We start from the raw sequence: 24,442 nt of genomic DNA, 5'->3' as shown, positions 1-24,442 counted from the left end.
ATAGTTACATCCCCTTTGTGCTAAAAATATTGCATGTATATATTCAACCGCAACCCGACATGTTTAGCTAATGGGTTACTCAAGGAGCTATGCGCTTATATAATTAAGTGATGTATGTAATTTTGTGTTAACACATTTGCAATGTGTGTTTCCCTGGTGATTGCAATACTTTATTCCGTGTAAAGTGTGACATTTTAATTCCCGCCGAACAATTTCCTACCTTGATTTGCCTTGTTTTTGTGGCAAGGGATTATTTTGCAATCAAGATAAAAGCATTATTTATGAAATTTCTAGGCTGTCCCATTACTGGGAACTTTTAACTGCAGATCAATCTCCTATTTCATTGATCCTTGTTAAAAATCTTTATTAGAATTTAAATTTGATCTCTACATTATAGATTTGCCGAGACTTTGGCCTGCAGGAGCACTTTTTTTTTAAGGCAGCTTTGCAGGAATGGGGTTTTCTTAAAAACTAGTTCTCACCAGACAGTGTGCCATCTTCCCCAGAGAACTTTCTCTTCCATGTTGCTCTCTTTCACCCTGTTTAGGTTCTCTAGCAGAGCCAGCATCATCCTGTGGGCTTGGAGGGTCTTGGCAAAACAAGTCAGATTTATAGATTTTCACAGACAAGGCAAGTCTCTGTTAAGCTTTTAAGTGGTTGACAATAGCTGGGTCTCAAAGTTACACAGTGGGAATTAAAATGTGAATGCATATTTCCCCCCGTATTAATGGCCACTGTGACCAAGGGAAGGTGCTACAGAAAGGTGAACAGCCCAGCCACCTCCCCCTCTTCAGAAATATTTCTTTTCTCTCATGGAATCAGCAGTCAGTGCAATTTAATAAACATTTACTAGACCCTCACTAAGTACCATACACTGCTTTAAAATATGATCATCAACTGTTCTGTAAATGTTTATTGAGCACCTACTATGATGCTGCTGCTGTGACTAAGACTGATGTCATCTCTCTAGTCTGGTGAGGCAGAGAGACCCACAGATGATTTTGGTACAGGGTGCCAGGTGCTGGGGTAGAAGCATACTTGATCTAGAAGTTACAGACAAAGAAATCTTCCCACAGCAGGAGACATGGAAAATAAGTGTTTTAGGGGATGCAATTCCCAATGCAAGTCTAGGGGAACAAGTTACAAGTCGGGGCAGGAAGGACAGAGGTGAAGAAGGAAGAGTATTGTTGTCAGAGCTCGGGCACACAGGTGTGGAGCCACGTGAAGAGCCTGGAACCTCTAGGGCACTTGTTACCACTGGAAGGTAACGAGGATGCTCCGAGGCAAGGTAGGCAGTGGTTCATGTCTCCCGCAGGTCTTGAATTCCCAAAGTCTTTCCTCACATGAGGAGGCCCCTGGGCTTGCTTTCAGCCCAGCCCAGCAAAAGCAAGCAGGTGGCAGGCGCTGACGCCAAATGTGGAGTATTGCCCTGCTGGCTTCACAAGCGTTTTCCTTTAAGTCCCTCCCATTTGGGTCTGAGCAAACAGCTGGGAGTGTGGTGCGGAGAAGCCCCGCCAGAGGACCCACGGTTGCATGCTCCAAGTGAGCTTTCTCAGTTGTGTGTTTTGGCATTCGAACACAGCGGGAATGTCCTTGTCAGCTCCCATTTGACTTTATTAATTGCAGTTCCTTGGAAAGTGTGTTTTAGTTACGTGGTCTTGGGATGACAGAGCTCACCCTGCAGAGAGACCCAGGAGGAGGTGTTCGGGGCCCGTTGCAAAGCCATCTGCTGCCAAGGCACCGCTGCTGGTCCCTTGCAGCCAACAGACATGGGTGTCTGTCATGCTCTGCCGCTGGCTGTGTGACTGTGGGAAGTTTGCAGTCTCTGGGCCTCCCTTTCCTGACAAGTAGAATACGGATTTGGACTTGATGGTGTCCGAGGTTCACCTTATGCTGGAATTTCACCATTCTTTAAATTAGTCATGAACAATCCTGCCGCCATCACAGCTCCTAGCAGTGATCTTTGGTTCCAGATCCACTAGAAAACCCACAGGCCACTTTCTGCACTTCACGTCTTCTCTGGCTCTATATTTGAGAAGGCTGTCTACACTAGCACTCAGATCTAGGTTTTAATTTTTTAAGATGCAGAGGGAATTGCTGAGCTTCCGAATATTCCTGGAAGATACGGCGGCCTGGCTCAGCAATCCGCTTCGTTAGCGGGTGTCACCGGAGGCTGTCACCAGCAGCGCCATTTGTTTCCAGGCCCCGCCCCCTCCTCCCCTCCCCTCCCCTCCCCCCGCCCCCACTTCCCAGAGCCCTGAGGCTGAGGTTAATAATGTCAAAAGAATGTTTTAAAATTGCTCTTCTGTTGATTCCAAAGAGTCAGAGCCCTCACGTGGTTAGAGTCCTGGGCTAAGAGTCAAATTCTAAATTTAATTCTAGCCTCTGTGAACGTCTTCGTGCCTCACTCTCTCAACATTAAGTGATGTTTCAGTTTTCTCATCTGCAAAATAGGCCTAAGATCCCTTGCTCCACAGAAATATTTGCAGACAGCTTTGTGGTACACAAGGATTGGCATTATATTGGGGCAGAATATCATTTTTCATTCCATAATGGGACTGAAACAAAAGCCCTTTTGAGTATGCACCTTGTGTAAACTTACCATGCTTAAATGCTGATGAATTTCAGAGGTCGGCAAACACCACCCCCTTTCTTCATTATATTTTTTAAAGCTAAACAAGGCTAACTAGGGAATTCATTTTGGAATAAAAAGACATGAAAGAAAGGGTATTTCAGCTTGCACAAAGAAGAACAAGAATCATCATGTTTGCTAAAGAACTCACAGCTGTTTAATTTTGTAGTAAAATTACTTTAAAAACTTTGCAAATTCAAAGACAAAACCAAACAACTGTTGTTGCAACACTGAATTTCCACGTGTAAGTAGAAAAGCCAAGTTAAGATTAATCTGCCCCTAAAATCACATTAAAAATACAGAACGTTTTTGTTAATGCTGGTTGGAGGAGCGGCTTTTATCTGAAGAGAAGAGACATAAAAGAGGGAAATGGTACGTTTACTGGTAATAAGATGAAAAATAGTTTATGTTCTCATGTACTTTGCCCCCAGCTTTTTCTTAAGCTGCTCAGTCTGTTTTAATACCAGGTTTGTTTGCTTTTTGGGGATGGGCCTGTTAGGCAGGAAATTGTTGAAAGGCCTACAGCAGAATTTTTATTTAAATGGTGTTTTTAAAAATTAAAATTAAATACCAAATCGAGTAACCGATGATTAAATTTGGAGTTCAGATTTTTATAAAATTTTATTTTTAGATGATAAGTTCTAAACCTGTACTTGTTCCGTAAATTCCAAGTTTCCATATGTTGCCCATTGTCAGAAACAAATAAACTGTTCCTCATTTAAAAAGAAAAAAAGTGGTTTTCTTCCATATTAGGGAATTATTCAGTCTTCTTTCCTTGGTTCCTATAATTCCAAGCCAGTTGGAACATCAGTCTATTTTTGGTTATGAAGAAACTTTTAAAATGTAGGCCTGAATTTTTTTAAGGTTCTAAATCTCATAAAAATCAATTTACCACATATGTAACAGTTATGGTTGTAAATATAGTGAAGTCACTGTATTCTAGAAAGACTGATTTCTAATTTCCATATTAGCCCCTCCCCACATCCTCCTTCCCTCTCCACAAAGGAGGGCTGCTAAATGTAAATTCTGAAACATATAAAACAACATAAGGTTGTGATTTGTGACTGTTTCTGTGGAGGCTGAATGTTCTTACCTGAATTTGATTAAACTCTCTAGTTAGTTTCTGGGTTTTTATGGTTTTCCCACCACATCACATAGATTGACCACAAGAGGGCAACCGAGAGTTTCCTTTCAGCTAACAAAGCCAGAAATGGTTTTAATATCAGCTAAGTGTTTTAACTTGCTAAGGATTTATTTCCCCGCCTTCCAATTGCCACACATGCAGCCTCCGAGTTTCCACTAACAGTGAATAATAATCCAAATAAAGTTCTTCTGAGGGAAAATATAGACAGACTGGTCCAGACAAGAGCTTTTGCCCAAATAAGGATTCCTTGTGTGGAGACCCCATGTGTTAGATAACCATCGGCTCACAGTTGGTCATGAGTTAATAATGTTGGATGCTGAAATATGTATACCATGTGCTATAAAAGAGTTTGGAGGGTAAAGACAAATACTGCTACAGTTAGATATCAGAGACATACCAGAGGTGTGCAGACTGCTTCTCTAGATGTAAGCTGAACCTGCCAAATAATTTCATAAAAATTATTGTTACAAGTATTAGACAGTGGAATGAATAATTGTCATTACACATTTTGTTGATGTTGTGGAGATTTTAGTCTGAATCTCTCTGCATGCCATTGCCTTAAATGCTATGTCAACTCTTGCCTTCTAAGAAAAGAAAATATTTCCTAACTTTATTTCCACTGCTACCGTTGCTGTTTTTATTTTTATAATGAGAACCCTAAAAAAGGGGTGGGGGAATTCTATAAAAGAACCCAGGCAGGTGTGTAACCCTTTGATTGGCATGTTTTATTTGGAGAACCCTGTTTCTCCCTAGGTCCATTTCTATGTCGCTGCTACCACAGGATCAAAAGAGGAGGAGAGGGAGGGGACAGGCTTTAAATTCAGCAACTGTAACAAGTTATTTGGGAGGATGAGACATAGGCCAGCCCTCTTCTCAGGGTGATGCCCCCTGGTCTTTTGGCTGCTAAGATTGGGAAAAGAATGCATCTTCTCTCCTGTCCCCTAGAGTTCAAACCTTTTTGTCCTGTCAACTTCTCTGGGCTTATCGGAGCTCCTGTCCTCAACAAACAACTTCTCTTTGTGTCATACGAAGCTCTGGGACTTCAAGTACCTTGGGAGAGCGATGAAGGCCATGCCCTTGCCTTTGGGCCTGAATGTATCTGACCTCTCTACTTACTAGCAGATGAAAACTCCAAAAAGAAAAACACATCCAGACCATGAACTTACTCAACAATTTGTGATGGAGAAGCTTTTACTTTCCAGTGAGTCAAAATCACTCAAAATCTGTTTTCTCTTACTCAGTTTGCAAATGACTTACCTTATGCCCAGCTCATGCTGGCAGCAGGGAAGAATAGTAAGTAAAATTAAAAATTAGCTCTTTTTCTCACTTTCTTCCCCTTCCCCCACTCTCTCACCCTCCAAATCTGATGTCAAAGCTTAAAATTTGCTTTGGCATCTTAGTTAAGGAAGTTAATGAAATAACATCTTCATCAGGGCCATTTAGTTACTTTGAGTCAATGATTACCAGATTTGAATTTTACAAAGGAGACATTTCAGGTTTGGCAAAATGTTCAGATACTAACATCTATGCATGACTACCCTCCAAAACAGTGAATAAAAGTCTAGATTGTACTGAAACTTTGAATCATGATTTTTGCTTATTATTTTAGCTTCAGATGTTAATCTTATTCTGCCTGCTTTTTAAGACACATTTGTAAGGACCTATCTATAATAGTAACACTGGACTGTTGACTAAACCAGCATCGCCCAAGAGAAAGATAATGCAAGTCATATGTAACTTAAAATTTCCCAGTAACCACATTTTAAAGGGTAAAAAGAAACAGGTAGAGTTAATTTTTTTTTAATGTAAGGCAGTATATCCAAAATATTTTAATATATAATCAGTATAACATGTTAGTAATGGCCTATTTTATATTTTTTGTATATTCTTGGAAACTCAGTGTGTATTTTATACTTACAGCACATCTCAATTCAGACTAGATGTCTTAGGTGCTCAAGAGCCTCATGTGGATAGTGGTTGCCGTATTGGACAGAGCAACTCTAAACAGTCCTAGAAACGTTTTAGCTTTCACTGAAATAAATGGGATAACTCCTAACATCTTCCGTGTGTTCTCCATGTTCACTGTGAGATTTCTATGGGTATTTTTACACTTTTCCCTGTCGTGTAACGTCCTCTCACTCCCAGGAGCTGAGCTCCCTAGCTGACCCCACCGGGTTATAACGAGCTGACCTTGTTTAATATACCACCAGGCACTGTGGATCTTATTGCCGCTTCTCCACACACACCCCAGGCCCTTTCTCCTCACGCCACTTGGCTGCAACACATACTAGTCTCTGCCACCTGCGGGTTCTAAAAAATGACAAACAGGAATAGTAATCTTTTTGCTTCTAAGTAAGAGACTGTCCTGCTTGTTTTTCACTTTCTTTTTGGCTGCACCCTGTGGCATGCAGAATCTTAGTTCTGCCACCAGGAACTGAACCTGGGCCCTCGGCAGTTAAAGCACCGAGTCCTCCAGGGAATTCTCGGAAACTATCCTACTTCTTGTGGCTTCCCAGCTGGCACAGTGGTAAAGAATCTGCCTGACAATGCAGGAGACATAGGAGATGTGGGTTCAATCCCTGGGTTGGGAAGATCCCCTGGAGAAGGAAATCACAACCCACTCCAGTAATCTTGCCTGCGAAATTCCATGGACAGAGGAGGTTGGCATGCTGCATTCCATGGGGTTGCAAAGACTCGGACACGACTTAGTGACTGAGAGCACACACATCTACTTCTTAAATTATTCTTTCTGAGTGATAGAAAAACATGAAGAGAGTGAAAAATCCTCTTTCAGCACAAATTCCTTTGGGGATTTTTTAAAAGAAATTGGGAAACTATTATGTGAAGATCTTTTACTTTTCCTATGTGTATGTGTTTGAAAAAGTGAAAAACCTATACTATATTAGTCCAAGTCTATAACAAGTTAAAGATCTCCATGTTAATCCACACACACATACACACACACACACACACAGTCTCTTTTACTTATTTCCAAGTGGGGACTGTTTTCTTTAGAGATGTAGCAAATCAATTACCCTTAATGTTGAACATGGAATATCTCATTTCCAAACCTAGAGAAATGGCTGAACCAGAAAGTTCTGTTTATATATGAGTTTAAGAACTGTTTTGATATTTACTGCTCCTTGCAAGATTATTCAATACAAAAATGTAGCTTTCACTTCTGTGCTGTCACATACGATAGTAACTCCATAGAACGTATCAATCATGGAGTAGAATAAGCAGGTTTGTTGATTGTAAAAAAAAAAGAAAAGAAAAATAGACAAAAATTAATTCTCTATGCTTAAGAGGTCTTTATAAAATTCATAAATTATAGCCATCAAAATGTCTTTTAAAAGCATTTCCAGAGTGAATCTTTAAATAGCCTAAAACAAAGCACTAGTATCTTAATATTCTATTGATATTACAGATAATCATATAGACTTAAATCTGTCTTAAATCTTAAGACTTAAATCATATAGATAATCATAAAGACTTAAATCTGTGTATATTGAATAGCTATCAAAAAATGCAAGCATGAGTTATTTCAGATTCTTAAGAAAGAGGATACAGTGAGCAGTGAGACAACACATTTGTTCTAAGTGTAGTAGTTGTGATGCAGGTTTTTTCCCTCAACATCCAGCATGATCTTCCCTTTTAACTGAGGAGCCGGGGGTTTGGAATTGGCTGGTGGGTACCCGGCATCTGGGGAAATGAATAGCAGGAGAAATGAGTTGCAAGGTAGATGTGAAACTGACATTTGAGCCACTGTGCTATTTAAGTGTCTGGTTGTTAGTTTTGCTGGGTTTGTGACTTCATGACAAGACTTTACAGCTGGGGGAGGAGACAGGACCCTTTGTGTGCTGTCTGAGCACCTAAAGAACTCCACCTCCTTTGGATCTTAAGGACCAAGCTAGGCCCTCAGGTATCCACTCTGCCCCGATGTATCTTTACAAAATATTTGGAATTCCAGTCTTTCCACAGGCTCCTAATGTCATGGTCTATAGACTCCATTACCCCAAAGATGAATAACCGTTTGCAGAGCGGCTATGAGCCACCGCCTCCATCCCCTTACAGGTCCTGAAGGGGCTTTTTCATCTGAGATGGTCCCCCTGGCGGAATCTGTGGGTCGCCAGACAGACCAAAGTTTGAGGGGTCTGGCACTGATTTCAGTCACCTTCCCTTTTCCAGAATTCTCTCCATAAAGAGTCAATCCTCTGAAGACCCAGAATCTCTCCTCACTCTCCACCTTGACTTAGCTCCTAGATTTTCCCCACCAAAGTGACGGTGAAAAGCGACTATAATCCCTTTCTTCTTTGCCCAGTGCCCTCTTAGACAAGCCTATCATACCTATCATAGACCTCCAGAATGCTTCTACATTCCTTTAGAATTCCCTGCATCATTTTGGAATAATATATAGATAACATTTGGCCACTTAAATCCTGTCTCCCCCCTCAAGACACAGAGAGGAAGTAGAGATCTGCCCATCACTGGTGGTAAAACCTGACTGAAAAAGAGGTTTGCTCCTGCATTAATGGCGAGAATGCACAGAGTCACATGGTTTCAGACCAATTAGCAATACAGATGAGCTAGCAAGTCAAGTTCCATTTATAGGCTGGGGGAAGGGGAGAAGTAAAATAATCTGCGTTGTTAAGTGTTTCTGAGAAATGAAGACCTCCAGGGCAGAGAGAAGGCGGATCAGGAAATAGCTATGCAAATCACATGCCTATGAAATTACTAAAACTTTGATCAGAGGCATTAACAATTGCTCCAGCATTCACAAGTATGAAACAAGGAGTGAGTAAGGCAGGGCAGGTTGGGAAGGCATTACGAAAGTGTTTGCTTACATGGTTTGTTGAGCAGTCAATGAAGTCCACGGCTGTTTTGGACTTAAGTTGCCTGAGCAGTCCAGGTATGACAAATGCAATAATACATTCCACTCTCATTAGTGACTCTTAGGGACCTCAATGACAAAGAGCCAAAGTGCCTGGACCTCATATAAAGCCTGCTTCATTTTTTTTTCCCTTTCCCATCCTCTTTCTAATAACACTTCTGCTTACCCTTCCACAGGTGGTAGGAGAGGACCTGGATTCTGTGAGAGTGTAGTTCATTTGGAAATGCTAAATTGTAGTTAGTAGGCACTGTGGTTCAAGCAACATTAAGGTATGGCTTGGGCTGAAGCAAACCTGGAAACTCAAAGTGGCCGTGACATCCAGGGTAGCGAGTGTGACCATTTCCCTGGGGCACACCCCCTCGGCCCCTGTTCAGGGCTGTCTGGTCTGGGTGTCATTTGAGAGTTGAGGGCATTTGAGGCTGGCTCTGGCCTCAGTTCACAACTCTGCTGCTGCTAAGTTGCTACAATCATGTCCAACTCTTTGCGACCCTGTGGACTGTAGTCTGCCAGTCTCCTCTCTCCATGGGATTCTCCAGGCAAGAATACTGGATGGTTGCCATACCCTCCTCCAGGGGATCTTCCCGACCCAGGGATCGGACCCAGGTCTCCTGCATTGGCAACGGGTTCTTTACCACTAGTGTCACCGGGGAAACTCCTCACAACTCTGGACTCATCTTATTAATGCCTTTATTTGAGAAAAAAAAAATTACTCTTAAAAAGGAAACTGTCAGAAAAATTATAGGACATGATAACACTCTTGCAGCTTTTTTCCTTTTTAAATTTTGTTTAAATCGTGCCTATTGCTTTGAAGTCATCATTTAAGCCAGAAAGTCCCCCGGGATGGAGTTGTGCTTGCTAACGGCCTGATGTGTTCGCATCTCAGACAGCACAGTTGCTTCTCAAACATTTCTGTTGAGTGTGGAAAATTATTTATAGACCAACAGAATAAAAGTAAACTTGCATGATCTTAAATCCATATAAATAATTAATGCTTTGTGAATTCACGGAGCCAACCAATTATCAGACACGGAGTCCCAGCGGCTACAGTTTTCTGGCCCTGCTCTGTGAGGTGTGGAGTGGAGAGTATATGGAATGTAACTGTGGATTTGAAACAGAATTTCAGGGAATCATTTATGAATTTAAAAGCAAAAATGTTGGCTTTAAGTTAAAGCCAACATGAGAGCTGAGAGCTTCTGTTTTTCTTTTCTTTTTTCCCTAGTATTTGAAAACTGAAATTCTGTGAGAGATTATCTGTGAAATGCCTTTCTTTTATTACACCCATAAATTTCAGGAGTGGCTTTGATCAAGCTTTCTGCCATTGTTGGTTTCTAAATCTTTTACTCATATGTTAATAACTTTAAAAACACTCATCCTATTTTTGTTGTAGTGAAAGAGGAAGTTTCTAAATAGTCAAAAGGGAAATGTTGAAAATAGAACACAATAAATGATAACTAAATTAGGGTAGGTCCCCCCACCCCCAGAAAGAGCAATGCTCCATGCTGAAACTTGCCGGGGTATTTTAAGATTATTGTCTATAAAGAAAATGTACCAAAGAATTGAGATGCTCAGAGGAAAGGCATTAAAGAAATGCAAAGTATTATCAGATCAGTAATGCACACTATACATAGAACAATGTTTGCCAGTCCTATTTTAATACTTCAGGCTGTGGAGTTTAGTTTTCTGACTTGTGTTTAGTGTTTAAAACACACACACACACACAACTTGCAAATCAAATGAGTTTATGCTCTGCCGGCTTCCTCTAGACATTGACCCTGGGGGTCAAACTCTTAGGAAAATGATGCCTGGTTTTCCATTCCCCTAATTCCAGTCCCTACCAACGAGCAAGTCCTATCTCTGAGTGGAAGCTCACAGAGAATTTCTCGAGAGACTATGTAGCTCCGTTGGCAACAAAATCCTCTCTGCAAAACGAGAAGAAAGAGTTGTTAACTGATGAGTCAATCCAGCTTTTATAGCAGTTTATCTTCGTGGTATTTCCAAGAGCATAAATGTTATAAAAAAAGAGACGGTCATGACAGGAAGAACACAGTAGGAAAAAAAACAGAAACGTTTAAGCCAAAAGCAATTTACTTTGCCAGTAACTGGTTACATTTCCTTTGTTTTATTATTATTATTGCAATATGAAAGTTTCCCACACCTGTACTGCCTGACACATAACTTGTCAGAACCCACAGTGAAGTAAATACATAAATGAGTGCCTGCAACTCTGAGCTTCTAGAGTCTTAAAGGGAAAAAAAAAAAGCATGTTTTGCTCTACTGTAAAAAAAAAAAAAAAAAGACTGATTCATTAATAGTTGAAGGAGTATTTTTAAAAAGGCAATAAACAAAACACATGGGTTAAAAAAAAAAAAGAGAGAGAAACAAACAAAAAAATAAATAAATAAAACAGAAAAACACATGGGTTAAATGTCAGAGTAGCCTGGAGCACTAGCAGTAGCCGATTTCTCCTGGGATTAACACCTATAGAAATAGTGGTGACTTCACAATGGTGAATACTTGTTAATTTCATGGCACTGAGTAAGAGGAACAGATGGGCAGTCAGAGAGAGAAGATTTTTTTTTTAAAAAAACCATAGACATCATTCACTGATCAGGCAGAAGAGTCGTTGATGGCACACTGCAAGGGGGTAATGTCCTTGGTGATCTTAAGCTTCATTGGAACTCTGCGACTTTGGTGCAAGTCTCATCACCTGCTGCTCGGGATGGGGACCCTGTGCCCACCAGCAGGGCTGTAGGATGCTGTCTGGTGCCCGAGATGGGCTATAGTGCCTAGTGCTTTGTGCTATTTGAGAGTGTTTTCATTTGGGGGTAGCTCCCTGGAGTCTGCCAGCCTGTTAAGAATGTAAACACGTCGTTATAAGACACAGCAAGTGTGTGTGTTAAGGGAAGTTCCTGAAAGCAGGGGCTCTGGATAAAGTCAGTTGCCTGGGTGGGAAGCTTTCTACTACCAGTAACCAGTGGTATGACCTAAGACAAAATAATTTCTATCTCAGTTACCTGGTCTGTAAAATGGGGATAATAATAATAATTGTGCCTTACTGTGGGCTTGTTTTGAGTTTTAAATGAGTTGTTGTATGCAAAGCTCTGACTGGCAAGAAAAAGTGCTCTGTAAGCATCAGTTATTATTATTATTATTAATATTTGTGGATAATATTGAAAACATTCATGCAAAGAGCACTGATTGAACTCTATGAATGAGCCAGGCCAGGGTTGGCCTGTGGGTGTATACTATACACACGTCAAAGTAGCTGTGCATTTATTGCTTCATGCTCTGTGTTTTTTTAAAGTAGAACTGACTAGAACCAGCTATGCTGTCAGTACATGTATTCTCTACCAAGAATTGTTTTCTTGGTAGAGACTGGCCTCCTCTAAAGCAGCTGGAGCTGGTGTGATTCTGGAGTTATAGGATTTGGGTTCTCTCAGTAAGTCTGTGGCCCTTAGCTGTCAAGCAGAGGGCAGGTGTAGGTTGGTCCAGGGCAGCTGAGAAGAGGTGAGCTGTTTCTTTTATAAAAGAGTCAAAATCCAGAGCAAGCCCATCCCTGACCACCACCATGCTATAAAGCATTTATTTTCATTCACCCACTTAGCAAATAATTTAGTTTCTGTGACCCTATAGGGAAAAAAAAAAGTAATTTGGGGACAAGAATATTTGCTGTCCCCAAAAGCCAGCCCGGCAGTCCCAAGCTTTACCTCAGGTCTTGTGGATCTAAAACCTCTCTTAATTGTATGGTGGAGGCTCTTACCCCATATGGAGTCCCGCACGCTTCCCCCAGTACTTTTAACATCTGGTGTTCGGTTTATTTGCTCATTGCATGTGGGACAAAATCATGGCCCCACTGAGATGTCAGACACAATTACCCTAAGCAGGAACCAAAGGCTCATCTCCCACTGTGGGAGAGCTCATCTCCCACCATAAATTCCTGTCACTAGTGTTTGCTCCCAGAGCTCACAGGTGAGCAGGAATTTCCAGGTGCCCAGTGTAATGGGTATTCACGCGATCAAGTTGGCAGGCCTAGCTCTTGACACCAAGGGCATATATGTGGGCATCTTTGTTTCTAGCAGTCACTTGATTATTCAACAATATATTAGGCATTACTGCCCCTGGGTGGGTACTGGGGCAGAGAGCGACGAATCAGACATGGTCCTGCCATTGAGGACTCTCCAACTCAGTATAAGAATAAGCCAGCTAAAGTACAAATAACACAATGATACCTTCCATACGAGAAGGTCAGAAAAGGAGCTCAGAGGTGAGACTAACAGAGGTATTCAAATTTGATACTTAAGGGGTTGGTGGGATTTACCTAACCATACCTGAAATATTAGTGCACTTGCCTTCTGAGGAACAAAAGGCTTTTTCTCTTGATCAGATTCTACTTAGAGCTTCAGTTTGTGTGAGCAGACTATTAGGTACTAGTCTGTTCTAAATATGTAATTCTTAGAATTTGCTGGGGACGGGCATGTGCCTCTCTGGGTTCTAAGAGCAGCTCAAAGAATGGAGAAAATAGACCCAATTTGGGGATGACTTATTGTCAGTTCCCGGAACCTCTGCCTTTATTTAAAACAGCCTGTTCAATGCGAGTTCTCTCTGTCTAAAAGGCCTCTGGAAATAAATGCCTTTTAGGTTTAAATGCTTTTTGCCAAAATTGTTAGGAAGGAAAGATCATAGTAACAAGTCTTAGAACAGAGGCAGTGTTGTTTTGTTCTTTTTAATGAAATGCCCCAGACCTACCTCAAGTTCTGTCGGTTTCTGTCAGCTCTCTGCTGGGCTATTATTTTGATAAGGGACTTGAAAGTACATCCTTCCTTCACCGTCATTAAAGTCTTAGCACTTGGGTCAGTTGTGGAAACACTTCTGTGCTACACTGAGATTCCTCAAATCAAAATAGTCCCCACCCTGGCTCCAGGCAGAGGACCTCATCAGTTCATGGAAGGTGGCATCGGGCTCTGACAGGAGCCGGAGGTCAGGAGCCACAAAACAGGCTGGATGAAGTCACCCACCCCATTCGGGGAGGTGGAGAGAGGCGAGCCCTGCCTGCCAGTCTGGCAACTCCAGCCAAGTCCTCGGAGCTCATCCCACACACCCCGTGCTAGTCACTGCTGTGTGTTTACATGAGTAATGGAGCTGCTGGGGGAGGGGAGTTGTAAGCAGAGCGCTGAGCCTCGCAGCTCGCATTCGGAGGGAAGCTGACATCCACACCAAGTCGAGTGGAGACTCCCAGGGACGTGGGGCCGGGGAGCAGTCACATGCTGTAGCTTTCATGAGCACAGACATCATCAAGCAGATGTTTGCCGACTGGAATGGGTAATCGCTGCTTTCTCTTTGCTTGATTTTCTGTTTGTGAGTTTGTATCCCTTTGGTAATGCCAGGGTCGCTTTCTGAGATGGGCTTTCAGACAGACATTGTGGAGAGCAGATTTGGGAAGCGGGGAGTCTGAGTCCCGAAACCACTTTTGAAACTTTTGATTAATTTGAAAGGCAGCTCTGCTTTATTGTGCTTTGTCAACAGCAAGACTGTTATCCACAGTAGAAAATCAAATTAGTGGAATTAATTGTGTTTGTAAGATGAGTATCATGTACAGTGTCCTAAAACCACTGGCTAACTGCATGACATAAGTAAGATTAACAACAATTAAGAGGGTTGGAGTTGTTCAGATTTCGCATGGCCATAATCATACCTTAAAGCAATAAAAAAAAAAAAGTGTGGTACCTTGAAAGGGCCTAAAGAAATTGCCTGGGGGTGTAACTGGTTAGTTTGAAATTCTTCAAGGGCTAGTCGGTTAGTTGGTTTGTTTTAATTTTGCTTGACTGGGTAATTGATGAAGTTAAATGTGAAAACTGATGCCGGAGAGTCATAGCAGCATTCAATAAACAGCAGCCTTTTTTTTTTTTTCTCCTTCTTTTATGGATCTTAAAGGGATTCAACCTCAGCATCCAAGATGAAATATAACTTTGATTTGTGTCTTGTCTGTGGCTTTTAAAAACTATAATCTCCACGGAATCAGGCTAACTCCAGTATGATCCTTGGAAGTTATTTTAAATAACCCTCAAGATCTCCATTTTCTATATATATATATATATAGAAAAGAAAAAGAGTGTACTGACTTAAATGTACCTGCCAGGTTCGCTGAGATCTGAAACATGCTGTTTGCAATACTGTTAGTAAATACATTTAGTAATATTTTTCAGATTATTGTGAATGCCTCTGTCTACAGCTCTCCCTTATTTGTATCATACTTTGAGAAAATGCTTACCTTTCCACTTTTGAAGAGAGAGGTTTTCAAATGTTACATTACTATGATGCCATAATGGGCTGGCATATCACTTGGGTTTCTGAAAACAAGATACAAAACAAAACACACAGAATGAGCCTGGCTCAGGGCTGTCTCAAGCCCAGTGTATTTCTTGTATAACAACAGGGAAGCGCGTTTTCCTTATCATCGTTCTTTAAAGCCCAGGGCTTCATTCTATTTACATTAATTAGGCATGTTCCAGTGTAACAGGTTAGCTTTGGGAAACATGTCCAGAAGTGCAGAGGCTATATAGACGCAGCCCTTCAGAGAGGGACGTCTGAAAGGGAGGCTTGGCTACCGCAGATGTGTACATTTCTCGGAACAATTAGAGGGTGCCGCTAGAGTGAGTGTCTCAGTTTTTAATAAGAAAACCCACGCAAATGAAAATGCCTCTCAATTGTTCTCCATTTGTTTTCAGCGCCAAATCTTAAAGGCAGACCACGCAAAAAGAAGCCATGCCCACAGAGAAGAGACTCTTTCAGTGGTGGTAAAGATCCCAACAACAATTCTGATGGCAAATCCGTTGCCAAGGTACAGTCATTTGGCTCCCCAGTATTCGCTGGTATTCGTTTTTGCTGCATCTTTTTATTTTTCCCTTTTTCTCTCTGCGCCTGTGTCTTGGTGGCAGTTTTCAATGCAGAATCTGACTTTGGTATTCACAGCCCTCTGCTGTGAGTGTTCCCGCCACCCCCCTCCCCCGGCGGGGGTTGGGGGGGAGCTGGGGGAGGGGGCAGTGCAGGCATTTTGATTAGTCAACAGAAAGACTTCCCACCTCCCGGCTTGGCGGGTTGGGTAAAGGACAGATGATTAAGCGCCCACGTCATTGAGGCTGAGATTTCATAGTAGGTGACACAATGACATAGTTTACTCTGCTGGTATCAAAAATAGACTGGATGAACCATCCTCTTTCTGAATGTATTCATCTAAATATGCTTCAGAGATGAAAACTGGATGGAATTAGAAATGGCTAGAATGAATCTTTTTTTCAAGTTATTTTTTTTCCAAATCACCTCTAATTGACCTTAGGATTAAAGGCACGTAGCCCAGTCCTTACATGTATACATATACTTGTATACAGATTTATATGTTTTTAAAGATCATTTGGTAATGCAGAATGGAAGTCCAAATTCTAGACTCTTTCAGGACCTGGGGCCGTTTTGCCTTAGCATTCTTAGGAATCTTGAAAGTGCATGCCTGAAGAATTTAGCACCGTGAAGGGTGAAGTGTCACTTCATATTTTCAGGCTTATCTTTTTTGCTTTTGTGGGCCTGGATCGTATTTCCATGATTCCGTTTACGGGGTGTTTGCGTTTACGTGTTGTTTCTGTGCCAAAGACAGCAATAGCCCCTTTAGGACCTGAATTGAAGCCCAGAATTCAACTGACACCACATTTCCAGATCCAAGGACTAAACTTATGAAAATGGGAGCATTTTTAGTGAATCTAGAAGACCCTGATGTGGAAAACCATGACTTCAGCTCTATGTTGGCAGTCGACTGTTTTTCTGCCATGCCCTCCACTTCTCTTCCAGTGTAAAGAAGCAAGTCACAGACATTCACATTCTGTATCTTATCTTCAAGCATGACTTGTTTCATCAGGAAGTTCTGAGGACTTTCAAAATTGCAAAGGGTTAAAAAGATCACATAGTAGAAATGTATATTTTCTGGCTAAAAACAAATCTGTTTTTGCCTAAAGTTATTTTTGTTCTATTCCTTTGACCTTCTGCGAGTGAGTCCATGTGGATACCGAGGGTGACATTTTCTGGTAATTTGGACATCTTGGCCCTACAACTGCCTATCCAGGACTTTGGCTTCTGTGATCTTGAAGGATGTCAGCGGGAACAGTTTATTCCCTATGATGTGGCTTGCAAGATACTGCAGGATGGAGCGGAGAGAGATCATAGCCCTCAGCAGAGCTTGTACGGACAACGTCTCCTGTTGGAGCCCTGCCCCATACCTCTAAGGTGATGTCATGTGTTTATCCCAGCATGTTCTGCACCTGAGCCCAGCAGGATGAAGCTCCTTCTCGAGTCATTTGCAGCCACCACCACAGTATGCCTCTGGGAGTTTTATAGAACTCATACAATTGACCTGAAAGAACAGTACCTCTCCTTCCATGGAAGGCAGCTCAGGACTCATACTGGGACCCATAAAACTGAGGAGAACTGGAGACTGTATTTGCTGCTCACCTCCTTCTTAGGAGGAATGGTAGTCTAGCCTGGGTTTTCTAAGTGATCCTTTCTACCTGCTCTGCAGCAGCACTGCCATTCAGCATCCTTACAAGGAGGAGGATCACCCTTCCATCACAGATGTCAGTGGTGAGTGGAAGAACGTCACTCTGTCCTCAGCTCCCAGGGACCAGTCTGAATGCCTTGCTCTTCTTGGGAGTCTTGGATTACAGTCCTGCCTTGGCTGCTTCCACTGGGTCTGGAAAGACCACTTCACCTAGAAGAGAGAGACTGGTAGCTATGAAGTATGGCAGGCTTCTGCTGTCACTGACAAATGGATGCAAAGTCCCTGCAGAATAAACAAGCCACATCTGGGGCCAGGACAACCATGCAAAAGGCTTGTGTGTCTTAGAGTGGTCTCTTCTCAGGAAATACTACAGGAGAGGTTACAAGCCTGTGACTATCTGATCACTTGCTGAACTGGAAGCAACATTGCAGGTGACAGTTGGGCTTTTTAACCAAGACCTGTGTGGCTGTTTTTTTTCAGAAGTGCCTCAAACAGACCACTTCTAACTATGGATAAGTACCAGCTTTCTGCAGCTCCATGCAGCAAAGCGCTCTTAGAGTAAGAACCCACTCAGTTTGTTGTCTGCATGACTGGAAAAGCAGGTCAAGTTAATTCGCCTGTCGCCATCCAGAGTTTGCCCTCTTTCAGTGAGACCGTGGAAACTAGCTTTGCAAGACTCTGTTTTCTAGGGGACAGAGAATGTCATGGCTTTACAATGACAGCCTCATGGAGAAGAGGCTACCAGTTCTCTGAAGATGACAAGAACATGTCCTACCCAAATCCAGGTCTGGGGCAAAAAACTTATTCACATGGTGACTTATATAAGAGAAGTCTTCTTAGCCTGGCTCTCACATGAAAGGCCTCTGCTGATACAAGACAAATGACTTTTCACATCCTGTAAGCACTTTGCAATGGCCAGAAGTACACAACAGGTGGCTTACATTCTAAAAGGACCGTTGGAAAGGGAAACTGCAGTATGTTCTTTCATTGAAATCACAAGCATACTTTCACTATTTCACAAATGTGATGCTTTCATTATTTTCAGTATTTTTCATCCCATTTGGTCCTAAGAACTTACCCCGGGGATTATCCTTCTTGCTTTCCTGAGGAAGAAAATGAGGATTTCCGAGGAAGTTAGTGACCAAATAGAAATTAGACTCTCGTTCCTTCCCTGCTGGTTCAGCACATCCTGCTGCCTCGGTTGAAGGCTGGATTGGTTACAACTCAATCCAGTGAGAGGATGTGGTTAATATCAAATAGGTGGTGGTTCACTGCAAATGTTAAATGTGGATCCTTTAATTAGCACTTCCTCAATCACTTTGGAAACCCCAAAGCTCTTAGTGAACTCGACAAGTGTAAGGCGCTCAGGTCAGGAAAAACAGACTATAGTAATTACCTGTTACCATCAAAAGGTTGGGCTTTCTTGAGGTCACCATGAAGACTAGCTCCCATGTAATATTTCAGTAGCTTAAAATGCTGAGAAAGTTTCCAGTAAGTGTGAAGAATTGTGCAAAGGAACTTGACTTGGTCCTACCCAGAAACGGAATTATCCTCTAGAGGGCTCATGTATGTTGAGAAATGCATGCAGTTAGTCTATGAAGAGAAACTACTGTTTGTATCTTAGGAATCCCCCAGACCCAAGAAGGAGCTCCTTGAGGCTTGGGTGCAACTCAGAAGGCGGCAGCCAGGCTACACCTGGAGCCTTTGCTGCCGTCAGGGGCTCCGGTGGCTTTGGGCTGGGTTCCGTGTGCTCCGCATGCTTCCTTTTGTTCCTGGTTGTTTCTGCATGGCAGAGGCAGCTCCCTAGACACTGAGGGGCAAAGCTTATGCTCCCTTAACTTGTGGCCTATTATCACTGCAGACTTAAGAGTCAACCTGATTTTATATGCAAAGCTGACATCAACTGCTGTTTTTAAAGGGTTTAGAGTGAGGAGATCTGAGTTCTAGACTCCAAGTTCTGCCTGACACTAGCCACACGCCAAAATACATCACCTCGCTGAGCTTCAGTTTCCTCCTCTGTAAAATGGGACTCGGATCCTTGTATGAAGCCCACAGCGCTGTTCCCAGCTCACTGTGGCTGCTGCATTCACACTGATTTCCTTCCCTTTGCTCTACACACAACAGAGGGAATGGAGCCCTTTACACTCTGGAAACCACCTAGCTTTATCTCCTACTTCTCACTTGGTAAATCACTTTTCTAAGCTATAGGTTTTGTAATGCTTAGTAATAAGACACACTTTTTAATTGGAAGTATGTTTTGACTCACTGGAAAAGACCCTGCTGCTGGGAAAGATTGAGGGCAGGAGGAGAAGAGGGCGACAGAGGATGAGATAGTTGGATGGCATCATCGACTCAATAGACAGGAGTTTGAACAAACTCTAGGAGACAGTGAAGGACAGGGAAGACTGCTGTGCTGCAGTCCATGGGGTTGCAAAGAGTCAGACATGACTGAGAAACTGAACAATAACAATATTTTGACTATCAATTTGATATTTTTATGAGAGCCAGTAACAGATAGTGTTTAAAACCATAAGTCCTTGAGTGAGACTGCCATTCTGTGCCCTGCTGAGTCACTTCAGTCGTGTCTGACTCTTTGCAACCCCATGGACTGTAGCCCACCAGGCTCCTCTGTCCATGGGATTCTCCAGGCAAGAATACCAGAGTGGGTTGAGACTACTAGGGTTCAAATCCCTAACTCACTACTTACTAACCTGAATGCTGGACGTGATCCTATGGTCTTGGGCATGTTACTCTTCCTCTCGTACCTCAGTTTCCCCATCCTCTGATAGGAGGGTAATAACCTTCCCTGTTAGGGTCATGAGCATGAAAGGAGATAACACCAAAAAAGGGCTTATAATAGAGCCGGACTACACAGTAAGCACTCAGAAAAAGCCAGGAAGCAATACAGATTAGAACTGGAGTGATTTTTATGATTTCAAAGAGCTGTTAAATTATAGATTTCATCAGAACTTTAGACTCAACAATCTAAAATTTGGCAGTGAAAAATGATGACAACATAAAGTTTCCCAGGATGCTCGCCTTAATCTAATGTTACAAAGTACTGAAGTTTGAAAATAACTGTAAATAGAAATCCTACATGGGAAAATGTTTTCATCCCATTTCCACTGCTCTTTAAAAATGAGAATCTTGTCTAGAGGCCTGGTTGAATGAGTTGTGCAGGAAGTTTTATTTCTTTATTTTTTTCAGGACCCGTCTAGATATTAAACTGGTGTGTTCATGTGAGAGAATGAGCAATAAAGAAAACCCTTGTAGGGGAGATGTTTCCCTTTAATAAATAAGCATAGCCTTTTATGTTCTTAGTGCTTGCAAAGGAGAATCTGAATGGAAAGACAGAGAGGGGTCAGGAATCTGAAATGGAAAACCTTGTTGACTCTGTGGGACATGTTAATTCACCACATTTCCCAGGCACCCGTCCTCTCCTCACCGATGTTAGGTCGGGAGATGTAAAGAATATTGGAACCTACTCGTTCCCCGTGGGCACACTTGAACTTGAAGCTTGACCCTTTGTACTTCCCCCTTTGACAGTTAAAACAGTTCAGCACCTTAGCGTGTTATTTAACAACCATCAAAGGCCTCTTGTAGAACATGGCAGTGAGGTGGGAACGTGGGGTTAGCTGCTCCATGTGGCCCATTTACCACCATTTATTTTTTAATTCTGAAGCTTTTCACTTACTCCTCCTGGGTTTTTACTTGACCTGTACTTTTCCCTTTGTGGCCACTTAACATCTACAAGATTTTCAGAGCTGACTGAAAAGCTAGGCACCCTCGTTAAAGAGTGGGGTGTCTGGTTTCCTATTGAGGGTGTGTCTGGGCATCACGCTCGGGTGACAGAGACTTTGCTGGTGCTCCCGACATCAGCCAGCATTGGCCTGTTTTTCCAGGTTGCTGGGAAGAGTTGCAACAAGATCAGTTTACTATGAAGAAATGCACTTGCCTTTCATCTTGATCCAAAGTGCAGAACCTGGGACTCTTACTAAGAATGCAGGGTTCCTTCCATGATGACAGTAACCACTGGTACCCCTTAGGAAAATAAAGTGTATAAAGAGACAGGAGAGTGGTCTCAGCAGATGTAAACACTGTTTCTGGTTTCACATCAACATGCTGGTAAGGAGTCTAAAAGAGGCTGGCATAGTTTGGCACACCATGGCCCACTGGCCACCTGTTTCTATAAATAAGATGTTATTGGAACACAGCCTCATCCGTTTGTTTACATATTATGTGTGATGGCTCTCGTGTCTAGCATTGAGTAGCTGTGACCAAGGTTATGGTACCCCCAAAGCCTACCACAGTTTCCGGCCCTTCTCAGAAATTTACCATCCGTGGTCTGTGACGCTCTAGGAGCTATTTCAGGGCCAGGATAGTTTCCTGGTTCCCCCCCTTCCCACTCAGTGGACAATGTCTCTAGCTGTGTCCTTGTAGGAATCCCAGAGCTGTGCTGGATTTGACGTGGCCTTTTTTTTTTTTTCCCCTTTTCCAGGTGAAATGTGAGGCTAGGTCAGCCTTGAACAAACCGAAGAATAACCATAATAATTGTAAAAAAGTCTCCAATGAAGAAAAACCAAAGGTTGCCATTGGTGAAGAGTGTAGGGCCGACGAGCAGGCCTTCCTGGTGGCACTTTATAAATACATGAAAGAAAGAAAGACGCCAATAGAACGAATACCCTATTTAGGTTTTAAACAGAGTAAGTATACTTGTTTTCATTTCTGAAATATCAAAGCTACTCAGATTCTTTGAATTGGGGGTTGGAAATTTTTGACTCAGGCTTATGTTGAAATCCTCTACTGGGGATGATACTCTTGTTTATACTAAATCTACAAATCATCCAGGCCAGGAATTTCTTCCCCCTGCCTCTTTCTGCTACATTGTTCCCTTCTGGGGCAGTTGCAGTGAGATATTTATAGGCTTGAATCCTCTGATTATGACTGGAAATAGACATGTTGAAAGTTCCTCATTTTCTGTTTTGTCAATCTTGAGTATCTGTAACGCCTTTCTTCTGAGATAATAACATGACGTAGTTTTATCAGGCACAGATGTTGCCTGTGAAAAGACAGCTTTTAAAAGGAGGACATTTAAAGATGGACAAAACAACCACAAAGAAAAGACATATTTCCTAAGCCCCAAATTTGCTAAGAGATAACAAAGACCCGATGACTTCAGAGAAAACAAGAAATACACAAATTTGCACTGAGGGCCCAATTTTGAATTACTTTGACATGTACGTGTAAGCGTCATCATATATTTTAGAGTAGAACAGGGAACTCATGGCTGAGCAGAATTCCATATAAAAAGAGAAGAAACCCAGACCCTGTCCTGATGTCACAACTGAGTATATATTTTAGCTCTGTCTGGATTTTGTGGCACACAAAGAGATGAGCCCCTGGTTTGAAATAGTATTTTCTCCAAATGTATCTTCCTAGATTAAAACCATGTGTCATTCTGATGAAGAATGTCAAACCTGTATGTTTTACATAACAATTTACATACCTAATGGCGGCTGGCACTGATTGCAAGAGAGCACGCGCAGCCATTACAAACTTACGTAACTACGAGTGATTGCAGTGTTTGTCTGAAAACTGGCTGCTGGAAATAGAAGTAAAATTAATGTACTATGAACAGCTTTGTTGCATTATGCATTGGTTCAGATTAAATCAAGGCTGAGGCAGGCCTCCTGATAGCTTTGAAATAGTGCAAGGTTCAATGAGGCTTTGCGAACGTGTTGTGTCAAAGAGCAGTTTTGTTTTGTTTTGTTTTAATTTTATTCTTCATTTCCTTTACCAAAGAATTACTTGAAGTTCAATTTTCCCATCTTATGAAAGAATCAAATCCACAGCAGTCCCATTTCATGATATTTAGTACAGATGAACAGGGTTACCAGTAATTTGGCATAGATGATTAACAGCATAAACATATGCATGCCCTGTGAAGAGAAATTTGTTTTTAAAAATACATATTTGCACCGTCACACAGACAAGTAAGTTAGGGGACTAGGTGGGCACAGGACTCAGTTCCTTTGGGAATGAACTTTTCCCTTGATTTGTTGTATCACTGCACCCTTAAGGGTGACTTACTTATTTACCTGCTCAGCGCAAAGCACCATGTGATAGTGAAATACGCTAAGAGCTTTTAATATAGTGCTGCCATCAGAAATTCTGTTAAGGTAATCATATATTAAAGTGGCTGGTATTTATTGATTATGAAGAGTTCTTCTCTGAAGGAGGCATTACATATTACTATTTAATCAATGGCTTCTTTCTAAGGGTCCTACAAGACAACCCCTGTTTTGAAATCCCATGCTTTTCTCAAGGAGGCTGTAATGTAGCTTCCCTTGGTCTGCTGATGGCAACAGCACTAAAAATTGTGTTGTCCTTTATCCTAAAAGTAGAACCGTTTCCGGATTTGTGACTGTTTCTTAAGAAATATTTTAAGTGGTACTAATATACCCTATTGTTGAATACCCTTTGGTAAATTGTTTCCTAAGACCTTAGCTCTCTGGGTTACGTTAATATTTCTTTTTATTTCTCTTTCTCATTGAAAAAACAAAACTAAATGTTTTAATTGACATTTCTTGGAAATATGTTAATGCAATGCTTATCTAAATACTTATTGTCCCTCTAACAGTTAACCTTTGGACTATGTTTCAAGCTGCTCAAAAACTGGGAGGATATGAAACAGTAAGTGTTTAAGCAACTTAAATGAAATAATTTTGCAATCTAACTCCCCCTACCCCCACCCTGCTCTGACCAAAATGGAGAAAATGCAAACATAACCGTCACTGACTGCCTTTTCAAATGGCTGTACACTTTTGGGGGTTTATTGGGCCGCTTTTGGAAGCAGTCCCAATTAGTTCCAGGTTTGGCAAAATTGTAAACTTGTCGTAAAAACTACAAGTGGAAAACATATGTAACTCTCCCCTGTCAGGGAAATTAGTTAGGTCTGTAATTTTTTCCCATGTTGAGAAAGGGCTATTATTGTACAACAAGCCAAGATTGCATAAAAGAAATTTCCCTTGGCAACATACCTGACATCTGTTCATGTCTAATATGGGAAATGTATTAAAGGCTTTCAAAAGTAATCAGTATTGGCCATTAAGGAATAGAATGCAGCAGAATCTCCTCTCATTCTAGAGCAGAGAAGCTTTATTAGACAAGGGTCAGTGCTGCATAAACAGGAAGTTATCAAACTTACTCAGAACAGGCTCTGACACTCTTTATCAG

General features: G+C 41.8%; 1 protein-coding gene across 3 annotated transcripts in view; it reads left to right on the top strand.

Moving 5' to 3' along the window:
• Positions 1-24,442, top strand: part of ARID5B (AT-rich interaction domain 5B) — a 188,096-nt gene that overhangs the window by 127,444 nt on the left and 36,210 nt on the right. For 2 of the 3 annotated variants that reach the window (XM_043476869.1, XM_043476870.1), the window contains 3 exons: positions 15,393-15,505; positions 21,705-21,909; positions 23,847-23,899. In XM_043476869.1, the coding sequence (XP_043332804.1) occupies positions 15,393-15,505; positions 21,705-21,909; positions 23,847-23,899 (371 nt within the window). Of the gene's footprint in view, positions 1-11,855; positions 13,987-15,392; positions 15,506-21,704; positions 21,910-23,846; positions 23,900-24,442 lie in introns of those variants that run through there. The other variant, XM_043476871.1, reaches the window with a different exon arrangement.

Source organism: Cervus canadensis, chromosome 8, assembly GCF_019320065.1.
Source record: "Cervus canadensis isolate Bull #8, Minnesota chromosome 8, ASM1932006v1, whole genome shotgun sequence".
NCBI classification, from domain to species: Eukaryota; Metazoa; Chordata; class Mammalia; order Artiodactyla; family Cervidae; genus Cervus; species Cervus canadensis.
The sequence above is the reverse complement of the archived record's forward strand: the minus strand, read 5'-3'. Positions and strand labels throughout refer to the sequence as shown.